The sequence below is a fragment of the Micromesistius poutassou genome (genome assembly GCF_964030765.1).
Source record: "Micromesistius poutassou genome assembly, chromosome: 2".
Classification (NCBI taxonomy): Eukaryota; Metazoa; Chordata; class Actinopteri; order Gadiformes; family Gadidae; genus Micromesistius; species Micromesistius poutassou.
The window spans coordinates 10,477,777-10,490,991 of NC_140272.1; the positions used below are offsets into that span (position 1 = coordinate 10,477,777).

At 43.0% G+C, this 13,215-nt stretch overlaps 1 protein-coding gene across 6 annotated transcripts in view; it reads right to left on the reverse strand.

The window, feature by feature from the left end:
* Positions 1-3,081: 3,081 nt before the first annotated feature.
* ptprt (protein tyrosine phosphatase receptor type T) overlaps positions 3,082-13,215 on the reverse strand; it is a gene marked incomplete at both ends in the record, with an annotated part of 224,076 nt that continues 213,942 nt past the window's right edge. For all 6 annotated transcript variants that reach the window (XM_084463779.1, XM_084463778.1, XM_084463777.1 and 3 more), the window contains 4 exons: positions 3,082-3,135; positions 3,575-3,710; positions 8,734-8,897; positions 11,719-11,844. In XM_084463779.1, the coding sequence (XP_084319905.1) occupies positions 3,082-3,135; positions 3,575-3,710; positions 8,734-8,897; positions 11,719-11,844 (480 nt within the window). The remainder of the gene's footprint in view (positions 3,136-3,574; positions 3,711-8,733; positions 8,898-11,718; positions 11,845-13,215) is intronic.

The window sequence follows — 13,215 nt, forward strand, 5'->3', positions numbered from 1 at the left end:
TATAATAATAATTAGAACCGTCATAATTATATCAAATTAAAGAGCAAAGTCCAGAAAAAAATACAAAATGTATGAATGAACAACAGGTATCAAAACGCAATGAAATAAAGCTTAATATTTGAAGAAAAAATAAGAAATATTCTTTCAGGCATTCACAAAGTCTTCCCTTAAATGCGTTACTGCGATTACAATAGTTCAGTCATAAGCCCTGGCTGAGACCTCAACAACAAGGAAAACGGCCCAGGGACACCTAAACCACCACACAACCCCTTTGGATCGCCTGTAACGTTGCACCCGCAACCTCTGGAAGGTTATATACAAATCAAATCATGGGACGAAGGCTGTGGTCCATTAGCAAGGTGATGGAGGGGATGTTGAAGGAGTATCGACAACTGCTCTGACACCAGGATGAACCAGAGACAGACCACCACTACTGCCCATGTTGTCCTTGTCTTCCTATTGAGCTGTGTCACTCTTTGCAGATGACACTCTTTTGTTCCAAGGTGGAACGGTTGGCCTCTTTAAACCGAGGTTCGAAACAGTTCCGATTTAGCTTTCTCCTCAGGTAGAAATAATGTGATTACGTGTTAATGCAGGTAAACTGTTTTATTTAGTGGAATTGTCCTTCGATCGCTCAGTAAAATATCCTGAACCTCGATGTCTGATGTTGTGGCAGACGGAACAAGATCCCCCATTTAACATTGTTGAAGTATCAAAAATAAATAATAGCAACAATAATAATATTCAATTTGTTTACATCATGAAAACCTTGTAAAATACATAGCTAAATGCGATCATTCGTTCATCAAAAAAAAGTAAAAGAAAAAGAAAAGGCATATAGAAGCTGAGACAGATGGCAGTGGATCACAACACATGTGACCATCTGTCTTCATTAGCAGGAGGCGAGTGGGACATCCAGATTCACTCTGACACAACTGGAAGTGTGTAAGCGTGATCAGCTGTATCACTATCCCAAATAATAACTCTCCCTTTCTCCCTCTCTGCTCCCATGTCTCTCAATCCGTCCCTGTCTCTCCTATCTCTCCCTGTACCTTTGTCCCTCTGTCTCTCTCTCCCCCTCTCTTCTCTCTCTCTACCTCTCTTACATCCTGCATTTGGCTCCTCAGTGACAAGCTCCTCCACCTCCTCCTCCTGCCCTCAACAGGAGGTCTCCCCTCCCCTCTTGAGGTTGAGGAGAACATCGTGGTCATGGGATGAACACTTCCCTCTCATCCTTCAACCTTTCCTCCACAACACATCAAAAGGGGCCCCTTGTTATTTACTATTATAGACGATCTTATTCGGTTGTAATGGCAGGTGGCACAGGGAACTCTGCGGTCAGAGGAACTTTGTAAAAGGTGATGATGGACCAAAGAGACCGATCAATGGGTGTGGTTCCCTCTGAGCTAGAGGCCTACCCTCTCCATTCCCAACTCCCCTCTTTCTCCAACTCTCACTGTCTCGCTCTTTCTCATTCAAAACATCTCAAAGAAAGCCTCAAAGCCAATGAGTTATTTTGTAAAGACACGATCAACAACACAACATGTTTTACCATGCTAATACCATACAGTTAGCAAGGAACTAAAACTGAAGCAGACTGCTGAAAACAATACGAGAAAACATGTACAGTTGAAAGACACTTCCTCTGTAAGAACATTTTGGAGTGAGAAGCTTTAGCGATGGGTTTGAGTCTGGGTGTTCCTTTGTTTGACTGTGGTTGTCTAATCTTATTTACAGAAATGGTGTTTGCACGCTGCAAGATTTCAATAACATTGTCTGGCTGTTAGATCCTTTACAAGTTTAAAATGCAAAATTCTTTCTGAGGTTGGCTTTTGAGGCCTTGTTGAAAAGGAAAAAGGTTTCGAACATATTTGTAGACATATTTTGTGATTTACTGTGATCATGTACACATTTTTCACATTTATGGATAGAAGTCATGTATTAACGTTTTTATGAAGATGAAATTAGAAATTATTGTGGGTTGCGTAATATGTAAAATATGTTACGCAACCCCAAAAAAAAATAAAAATCGAAATGTTGCTGTGCTGCAGGTTGGATTAACGAAACATATTACAATCAACATATAACATAAGGTTCTATTTTCATATTGAGCTGCTGCCAGTGGTGTCAAGGCAGAACACCTCTTCAAACCCTTTTGTTCTCATAAATCATTTATTTTTGCCGCCAGCGTTAATCTTGCCTGCTTTTTAATAAATAAATACATATGCTACTATTGTAAAATAATCTAAATAAAACACTTGAGTAACGGGAAATTCAACACAAAGCAAGGATACTGGAAGCGGAGCATAAATAAACAACATTACAGCGATTGGCCAACCGCCTTACAGCATTAGCTAGCAGCCTAAGCTAACAGTGTTGGCTTAGACGTTAGCCAGAAGAGGTAACAGCTTATCAGACAGGACATTTTTGTGTAATCTTGCAGTGTACACCCAACCTTCGCAGGGAAACAACATTCAAGGCGTAGAATATATCTAAAAAGAAAATACTGTACAAAAGCCACGACACAGCCCAGCAAAGGACAGAGGAGTACAAGAAAAAGAGGCTTTTTTAACATCTGGGTTTTTAGCTTTTTTTGTTGTTTAGGTATTTTTTTTACACGATAACATTTTTTGTGTCTTTCAGTTTACTTTGTACAAGCAGGTAAAGTCCTCAATATGCAGGGCGCGCACCCCCCCACCCCCACACACACATACACACACACACACACACACACACACACACACACACACACACACACACACACACACACACACACACACACACACACACACACACACATACACACACGTGTTTATGAGTAGTGTCCTTTTTTATATTTTGTCCAAGGTTTTGGGTGAATTTTTACGTGCACATACGTGCACACATATACACACAGTAATGTATGCAAGGATCACAAGCATGCCCTCACATGAACACTCTCGGACGCACACACACGCACACACACACAGGCTGGATCTGAGCCAACAGGAATCATAATTCTGCTTCCTATGTCCCAGTGTTGAGTTTGACAGGCAGCATCGATGGCCAATCAGGTGAATTTGGCGAGGGGGGCGGAGGCGATCAGAAGGAGCTGAGTGCTTCCAGGGCGACCTCATAGCAGAACTTGTACTGCTCCTGTGAAGGCACAAAAAGAACCAAAAGCAAATTTAAAGTCAAGGAAAAATAAACTGTAATAGGTTTCAAGAGTATGGGATGTAATGTGTGTGTGTGTGTGTGTGTGTGTGTGTGTATTGTGCGTGTGTGTTTGTTTGTGTGTGTGCAGATCAAATTATGAGTGTGTATGTGTACACAGTGTATTTAACATGTATGTGTATTGTGTATACAGTGTGTGTATGTGTTTGTGTAAAGAGTGTGTGTGTGTGTGTGTATAACGTGTATGTGTATGTGTATACAGTGTGTATGTTTGTTTGTATATAGAGTGTGTGTGTTTGTGTGCCTATCATGTGAGTGTATGTGTATATAGTGTGTGTGTGTGTTTGTATATAGAGTGTGTATGTGTGTTTTTGTGTCTATAACGCGCGTGTGTGCATATCCAACGTGTGTGTCGGCTGACCATGGACTCCACCATGTTGGTCTTGTTGTTCCTCAGGGTCTTCACGGTGTGGAAGACGTCCACGATGTTCTGCTGCCGGATCATCTCACTTATGCTGCACATGGCACAGAAGGTCCCCGAACGTCCCCCGCCCGTGCTAGAGAGAGAGAGAGAGAGAGAGAGAGAGACAGAGTTTGACTCACTTCCGCCAACACCGCCAACACCGCCAACACCACCAACACCACCAACACCGCCACCATTGCCGCCACCACCACCACCACCACCGCCACCACCGCCACCACCGCCACCACCGCCACCACCATTGCCACCCTCACCACCATCACCAGTGCCACCATCACCACCGCCACCACAGCCGTCATCACCACCACCGCCATCACCACCGTTGCTGCCACCATCGCCGCCACCATCACCGCCACCATCACCGCCACCAACACCCCCACCCCAACAGCCACCATCACCACTATCACCACCACCATCACCACCATCGCAGCCACCCCCACCACCACTGCCACCACCACCACCGCCACCATCACAGCCCATACCGCCACCACCCTCACTGCCATCACCAGCACCACCATCGCCACCGTCACGCCACCCTCACCGCCACCATCCCCACTACCACCACCACCGCAACCGCCCTCACCGCCACCATCCCCACTGCCACCACCACCGCAACCGTCCTCACCGACACCATCCCCACCGCCACCACCACCATCCCCACCAACATTATCATCATCGAGTTCGGTAATAAATAAATAAAAAGAAAAATAAGAGGAAAGACATGGGGAAGACAAGAAAGAGTAAAATAAGAAAGCATCTGAAGAATTATTAATGAGGGACCCTGAGAGGGAGCTGGCAAAGAGAGAGACAGGGAGAGAAGTTGATGTGGGAGGGAGTTGGCTACAACAAAAACTCCAGAGGCACGGAGAGGTTTGCAGAATGACAGCTGTCCTCCTTCCTTCACAACTTCACCCATGTTAACGGTTTTACCTTGAAAAACCCCAGCAATTTAGACTTCTTTCTCTCACCACTCAAAAAGTATATTATGCCATTTTACTTTGCCTTACACCAACCGTTTCCTGTGCTCAAGTTAACAAGATCACTGTTGTGTTGATACTATTTAACCAACATGTGAAACGTTGCATTCATGAGTGACACTTGGAGAATGGTGGCATTTAAGTGGACGCAGAAGGAAGCCAGTCAAGTAAATACACCATTTCAAGCTTTGAAAGGTGAAAAATGACTGAAAGGTCAAAAAAGGTGATTAGTGAAAGGATCTAAATCTGATCTAAATCTGAATAATATCACGGACCAAATGTATTCTTATTTTAAACAAGGGATAATCATAATTGATGTAGTCATAATAGCTAACTAGACCCAGAAAATGTATTCACATATAAAGTTGACGTTTCATTTTCTTTGGTCATATATCAGGTTCTGGATTAGGTTAGAAATGTTTAAGTAATGTATTCTGTATTCTATAGTATTCTGTATTCTATAGTGTTCCCTCTACTGTTTAGTTACCCCTGTACTGTATAGTGGCCCCTGTATTCTATAGTGTTCCCTATACTGGTAGTTGCCCCTGTACTGTATAGTGGCCCCTGTATTCTATAGTGTTCCCTCTACTGTTTAGTTGCCCCTGTACCTTATAGTGGCCCTGTATTCTATAGTGTTCCCTCTACTGTTTAGTTGCCCCTGTACAGTATAGTGGCCCCTGTATGTGTCTAATCGTTCCAATGCAGAGGCTAATGGGACAAGAAGTGTGTATTAAAGACCATCCCCCTGTAACCTTCAGGAGGAAGAGGGGAAGTAAAAAAACAAGCTATTCTCATCACGTATTGATTAGGCCATCATGTTCCTCCTTATCTCTGGCATTACGGAGTCTCTGGGATCGATGAGGGGGTCTGATTATCTCTGGGAGCGGTCGCTAGCTGAGAGCAGATGGAGCATGTCCCTATCGCCAACATTTCACCTGCTTTTAGCCGCGCACAGGATTAAATTACTGCCGACAAGCCAGCAGGTTAAACCCAAGAAGAGGAATGTTTAATCATTAAAACATAGTCCCCGATAAAAGAGGCATGATTATCTTGAGATTATCTTATCCTTGCTTTTTATACGCATGTAAACACCCATTTAAAGTTTACTAGACAATCTGATTACTCCACCAGAGCAGCTCTGTCTGTATTGGTTAGAGAGGGAGTCGATTCCTTGCGTGTGGAGAAATGGGATCTTAAGAGCAATGTGTGTCAGAGAAAACCTATTCACACACAGTTCACACATATTTTTGGCCAGATATGAAAGTCTCAGAATTTACAAGGTATTTTCGGTAAATGACCGTCTTTATCCTCCTGTCTTGGGACTATAGGAGCTCTAAACTAATACCTAATAGCAGCCATTTCCTAAGCTCACAACCATCACCTCTTTGTGAGAGCACTACACCCATCTCATACCAGAGAGAGACAGAATATGATGAGGAAACACTCAGCACCTTTGTGGAGGAAGTGAAGTTGTCTTGTCCATCAATGAACTTTATAAAGTCATGATTTATTTATTTTTCAATTTCATGCATCCACTATTTTTGTAACACAGGCCCCTCATTCTCTGGTCCAGTGATATTCTACTCAGGGGTGAGTTCAGCTGTATTGATCAATGGCCTCACAGCAATGAGCTGATGAACTGGCAGAGACGAGAGAGAAAGAGAGACAGTGGCACAGATAGGTGGCTAGTTTGTGTCTCTACAAGAGGCCATCATTTTAGAACATTGATTTGAGAGCTGTGGATGGTTGGATGAGTTAAGCCCTGGTGTCCAAAGCCATCAGGGCCATTAGTGAGCCAGCAGAGGTTTGTTGTTAGGATGCATTGCTGCTGCCTGACACTGCAGCCTAACTACACCAAACTACAACGCTGCAGCCTCAATACAATGCCGCAACCAAACTACAACGCTGTGGTCAAAATACAACACCGCAACCAAACTACAATGCTGTGGTCAAAATATAACGCCGCAACCAAACTGCAACACTGCAACTTAACAACACTACAAAATAACTGCAACACCACAACCCCACTTCAGCACTGCAACTAAATTAGTTGCTGTTTGGTATGAAAACCAAACAGCAACACTGGAAACAAACTGCAACACCACAACCAAATGACAACACTTTAACTTACGTTACAGCACTACAACCAAACTAGGATGCTGCAATCGAACTACACTTAGCTGCAACAAAACTCCAGTACCACCATCAAACTATACCTCGCTTCTGCAAACCACAATCAAACTAAATATTTCTGTTTCTCATTGGAACCAAACCAACACCTCTGCAAACAAACTACATCACCACAACTTAAAAACTGCAACCAAACCAAAGTGACATTACCAGCAAACTACACATTCCTTGTAATTGCACAGAAGGACTACAATGTCTAACAATGTGCAATATACAATGCTGAAACGTGACAAAATATCAGAGCCGTGCAGAAATGGTTCATAGTATACATAGTATATAGAGTGAATAGATAACCGATACAGTTAGCTGAAACCTTAGCAAGGTGCTGTCCAATGCATACCACATTACCACATTATTGCATTGCACATCATTTGAATGCGTTTGCACCACAGGCTACGTGTGCCACACCTGCCTATGTTGCTAGGGTTTCCATGGTGTCACTTTCACTGTAGATTCTGCAGTTTCAGACCCAAAGGAAACAAATCAATACCAATTCTGATTGGCTCAATGAGCTCTGACACATGAAGCTGATTGGATAAGCATCAGTGTGCTTCAGGCAATTTTGGAAAGTGAGATTGTGTGTGTAACCATGTTGTGCTCGTAACTGCATATACAGTATGTATAAATGTGCTTGTGAGTGTGTACATGCGTGTGTGTGTGTGTGTGTGTGTGTGTGTGTTTGAATAGGCGCATGAGTGTGTATGTATATAGGTACATGCATCTGCGTGTGTTTGTGTGATTTTGTGGGGGCGTGTGTGTTTGACGGATTGTGTGGACTAACAGCGCTATATGATAGCTATAGCTAGTGTGTGTATGTATATGTATATGTGTGTGTGTGTGTGTGTGTGTGTGTGTGTGTGTGTGTGTGTGTGTGTGTAGGTGTATGTGTGTTTGTGTGTTTGTGATAAGTAAGCATCAGTTACAGCTGGCTTGCCATGCTATCCAGCTAATAGTTAGCCTGAGAAGCTATCCAGCTAACCGCTAGCCTGCAATGCTATCAGCCAACAGGGTATGGGTTATTTTTACCTGTGAGGTACCGAGAGGGTAAATGTTGAGGGCAATGTCTGTGTATGTGTGTGTGTGTGTGTGTGTGTGTGTGTGTGTGTGTGCCTGTGTGCGTGTGTGTGTGTGTGTGTGTGTGTGTGTGTGTGTGTGTGTGTGTGTGTGTGTGTGAGACGGATGGTGTGGACCAGCAGCGATAGAGGATGCATAAAAACAATATACCACACACCGTAGCAAATACATCATCGTACAGGTGTGTGTTTGTGTGAGTGTGTTCCGTGTGCGCATCCACATATGTGTGTGTTGCGTGTGCATTCTCTTCATAGAGCATAGGGGTACTGCATCATTCTTAAGTGTATCTCATTTTCATTTCTCTGGGGACCGGCACACACATGCGACTGGAACACTGCACATTTGTCTCTGGAGGCTCACTGTAGGGTGTTCTCTAGCCTCGTGTGAAAGGTGTTTGTGGGGCCCAGAGTTTGGTTCCACTTTACTTATTATTCTGTTACTCTTTTCTTTTCAGGAGGGCATTGTTAGAGTATATTCATTCATTCATTCATTCACACAACTATCTAATATCAAATATCAGATACATATTAGTTACATTGTTGATTGTTTAATATATGATGTGAAATAAATCGTAAAATAAAACCTTGTGCCTCTGTCTGTGTGTGTAGTGCGTGAGTGTGTGTGTTTGTGCATGAATGTGTATGTATGTGTGTGTTAGTATGGGCGTGTGTGTGTGTTTGTGTATGTTTGTGTATATATGTGTTTGTGTTATGTGTTATGTACTGTATGTGTATAATTGTGTGTGTATGTGTGTGGTGTGTGTGTGGGTGTATGTGTGTGCTTTTTGTGTACGTATGTGTATATATATGTTTATGTGTTTGTGTATGTGCGTGTAGAAATGTGGGTTTATTTACTTACAGACAGTGAACGACTGTTCGTCCATCCCCTCCATCGTACTGTTCCTGCCACTTGGACAGTCTCCTGACCAATTGGAGGATAGATCTCTTGGAAAGGGGTGTGTCCCTGTAGGCTGGCCAGCCAATGAACTGAAAGTGCTGGACCAGGCGGTAGCCATCTTGAGGCTGTCGGAGGAATGAGCATAAAACATTTAATATCCAAGGCCCCAGTCGGCCATATCTGTAATATTCTTTAATTTAGGTTTGTATCACTGCTTTTTGTATCCAGTGTGCAGAGTTAAAGTGATAACAAATGTTTTTGAGTCAATCTGTAGATACACGCATATTAAAAAAAGCCCATATCCGTAACTGATGTTATTTAGGCTGGATATCTAATCACACCCTACAGTAATTACCCAATGCTACTTCATAAGCCTGACCAATCACAAACATATATAACATTTTTCCCCGGTCTCACGCCTGTACATAATATGAAAGAATAAACACATTTTCACAGAGGCATCCACAGGTCACTCATAACAGTAATTATTAGTCTGTTCCTTTTATGTACCAGGGCACGTGACTAACCTAGTGACGATAATCTGTGCCCAGCTACACATACTGTAGTTGACCCATCATTTGTGAAAGAGTGAAAACAATGTTAATGACTTCTTCCTGGCTGCTATGACACACTCAGAACCACTCTGTCCACACCGTTAATAGTCGGCCCGCTTTGTGCATGTGCTTGCAAAAATGACATAGAATGAAATGATATTTGATCAAACTGTCAGGGAAAATACAGAAGGCCGAATCAAAGCAGTATTACACTTGTTTGCCCTGCAGAAAGACCCCGTTGGACCCAATAAATCTCTGGTGACCAAATTAGCCCGTTTTAAACTGCATTTGATCATAGTAAATAAAATATATTCTTCATCAAACTTGATGGATGACTAATAACTACATACATTTAAAATGTCTAAACAAATGTCCCTGTTTGGAATGAGGCGACCAGGGGTATTAAATATTTTATGAAATATTATATACAACCCTAGAAAACAAGTTTATTAGCAGTTTCTCACTTTCCTTAATAAATTATTCATCCTTTTATTAAAGCGTACATTGCTTAATCTTCATTCCAAAACAAGTTTATTAGTACTTTCTCACTTTCTCAATATTTGTTATTCAGTACGAAAAATAAACATTGTTTAATATACCTTTCTCAAAACTTTGTTATTTGGGATTTGAAACCCCCATTTATATTTATTTATTTAGACCTTGAGAAACAACCATATGAAGGTATTTTTGTTGAGTTTAAAGCAGCAGCTAGAAGAGGGCTTTGGACCTGCACTGGTTTGAGGGGTCCAGCCTCCATTTTGTACAAATCCCCAGCCACGCACTCATTCTGATCTGGTGTTATGGTGCTCCATAGAGAGCAAGGCACAGTATGTACACAGAAAATGTGAAACACACACACACACACACACACACACACACACACACACACACACACACACACACACACACACACACACACTTATAAACACAAAGTCTACACACACAAATACACTCACACACAAAAACAAAGGAAACATGCACACCCAATAAAGGCACTTCCCTAACCTCCTGTCCTATTATCCTCCCTCTCTTTCCCTCTCTCTCAACATGTGGAGCAGCATGGGCCAGGTGATTGTGTGTGTGTGTGTGTGTGTGTGTGTGTGTGAGAGAGAGTGAGTGTCGGGATTGGGGGGGGAGGGTGATGATATGAGCTATTTCACGCAAGAGTGGAGACGCGTGTATGTGTGTGTGTGTGTGTGTGTGTGTGTGTGTGTGTGTGTGTGTGTTTGTGTGTGTGTGTCCCAGGAAGTTAACAGAGCACTAAGGGAATAAGGAGCCAAAGAGAAGGAGAGAGGAGAGGGGGAAGAAAGAGAGGATGAAATAAGAAAGGTGGAGGCTGAAATTGAGACAGGGGAGAGGAGTGACAAACATCTCATCAGGTAAAATGGAATAAAATGTGGAGGGAAATAGGTAATGATGCTGATACTGAAGTCACTCACGCTTTTAATGTGAAGGAGTGTTGATGTTTGGCGGGATGTGGGTCATTCACAAGGGCTTATGGGTTGTGTTCAAGTGTGTTAGTGTGCCTGTGTTAGAATGCGTGTGTATTTTAGGTGTGTGTGTGTTTGTGTAGGAGTTTAGAGCGTTTTAAAGCTCCCGCTAGGGGTCTCTCAATCACAACAATTACAAAATAAGTAGTTTGATGAAGCTGTGAGTTTTATTCTTGTTATGTTTAGTCACGTAAAATCAAATCATACCAGTTCATTCTATTTAAATAGTCACAAGTAAGCTTAGCTATCGTTAGCATTAACTCTCTAACTTACTATTACATGAGTCAACTACCCATACAGTTGCAGCCAAAGCCTATGTGGTGAATTAAATCATGGGGTAGCCCAACACTGTTATCCGTGGTGAAAACAATCAAAACAATTAAAAATAACTTTATTTGAGTGTGTTGAATGGTGTTGTAAAGTTAGAACGTTACCATACACATTAGCTTTGTGGCTGGCATGAGTCACTTGCATAGTAGCACATTATAAAAAAACTAGCTTGATATTGAAATATCATATCTATAAATACTGTCTGCGCTGGACACTTGTTTCCCATTTTTCCCTGAAGTTAGGGGGTGAAGGGGATATGACACAATTGACAGGCGACCTAACAACATGCAGTTACCTCTCTGGGTTATCACATCCTTAGAAACATTTGGGATAAAGTACACAACTCAACAAAATGTATAACATAAGTTGTTCGATATTTGAATGAGGAAAAGTAACATACACCTTTAAAGTGGGTTAAAGTATACGTAAGGCTTGTGTAAAGGCGTGTGTAAAGGGAAATGTGTAAGGGTGTTTTTGAGGCTGTATAGTATTACCTGTGCCATGTGGGTTAGGGTAAAGGTGTGTGAAGGTGAATATATAGGTATGTGTGTGTGTTATGGTGTGGGTCGTACCCGCGCCATGTTGCAGATCCTGAAGATCCGGTTGATGATGTCATCGTCGATGTCTGCAGAGATGAACTCAACCTGGACGGGACCGTAGCAACAGGAGCTCTTCTCCGGCCAGTACTGCATACACAACTAGAGAGGGGGAGGGGAGAGAAACAAAGAGAGAGAGAGGGCAGGAAGGAGGAGGCAGAGTGGAAAGAAGGGGGAGAGAGACAGAGTGCAGGTACAGAGAAACAAAGAGAGAGAGGGAAGGGAACAGATATAGAGTGAGACGGAGAGAACGGTTATGGAGGAGATGTTGAAGGAGAGAGAAAGGGGGGGGAGAGAGGGAGGGATGTGGAGAGAGAGAAAGGAGAGAGAGAGAGAGAGAGAGAGAGAGAGAGCGAGAGAGAGAGAGAGAGAGAGAGGGAAATATAATATTCCAAGGAGAGGGGCGAAAGAGGGAGGGAAAGAGAGGGAGCAGAGAGAGTGACAGCAAGAGACACAGAGAGTGAGAAAGGAGGTAGAGGTGTTTAATACCCTTACAGCCTGTCTTAGAAAACACAACAAAGCAAAACAGAAGCCTTAATAACGAGCAAATGTTTTCATCCGAGTAATTCACACCTTTCATCAGGAAGATGCAGTGCCCTGACCTCACATAAAAAATTTCACCAGTTTTTTACTTTTGCACGCTGTCTCCGAAGGTTTTTCCAGCTGTTTGCACACAAACCAGAGGCTGGATGAGTTACCGCTTTGGAAATAATTACAGGAGAACTTGGTGAGAACCTCCTCCGAATCAACACCAACCAGCACACTCACTGCGCCAACTCCACACTCGTTCTTCATTAAATCCTTTCCCACTGACAAATAAAGCTCAGTAAAAAAAGAGCCAGCATCTAGGTATAATGCAACATACTTTATGTGATATCGATGTGCTTCCTCCTGGCTACGGCACGCAACTCCTATTGGCCGACTGTTGTCCACGTGTGCTCACCAGTTCTGAGCATGTGCACCAACTTCAGGGCCATCGTGCTTGACTACTAGCGATGAATACGCCCGGCGCTATGGGAGGCTGGTTGCTCCTCTGACTGCCCTTTACTATGGGTGACCAGAACAAATGCTGAAACCCAAGGTTTTGTGAGAAAGGAACAGCCTGTTTAATTGTTTCAACTGAAACTGAACAGGTGAACTCAAAATACAAGGTCAGAATGAAAGGCCTCCTTCCTGTCTGGCCGGTCCTGGGGATTGTAGTTTAATCATCGGAACCATCTTAATTTGTAGAACGTAACGACCCTGCCCTCTCATGACATCACAAAGCACACTACCTGGATACCAGGAGGGCTTATAAAACAGCCGGCAGGAATCTGCATGCTCTTGTTCGGTGACCTACTGAGGGAGACTTGAGTTTATCCCCCCCCCCCACCCCCACGCCCCATTGTTGAAAATAGAAACATGAATAAATAACACCACTTCTGCAGCCATTTACAGTGGTGAGCCACTCGGTTGAAATGGTTCATGTTGCTG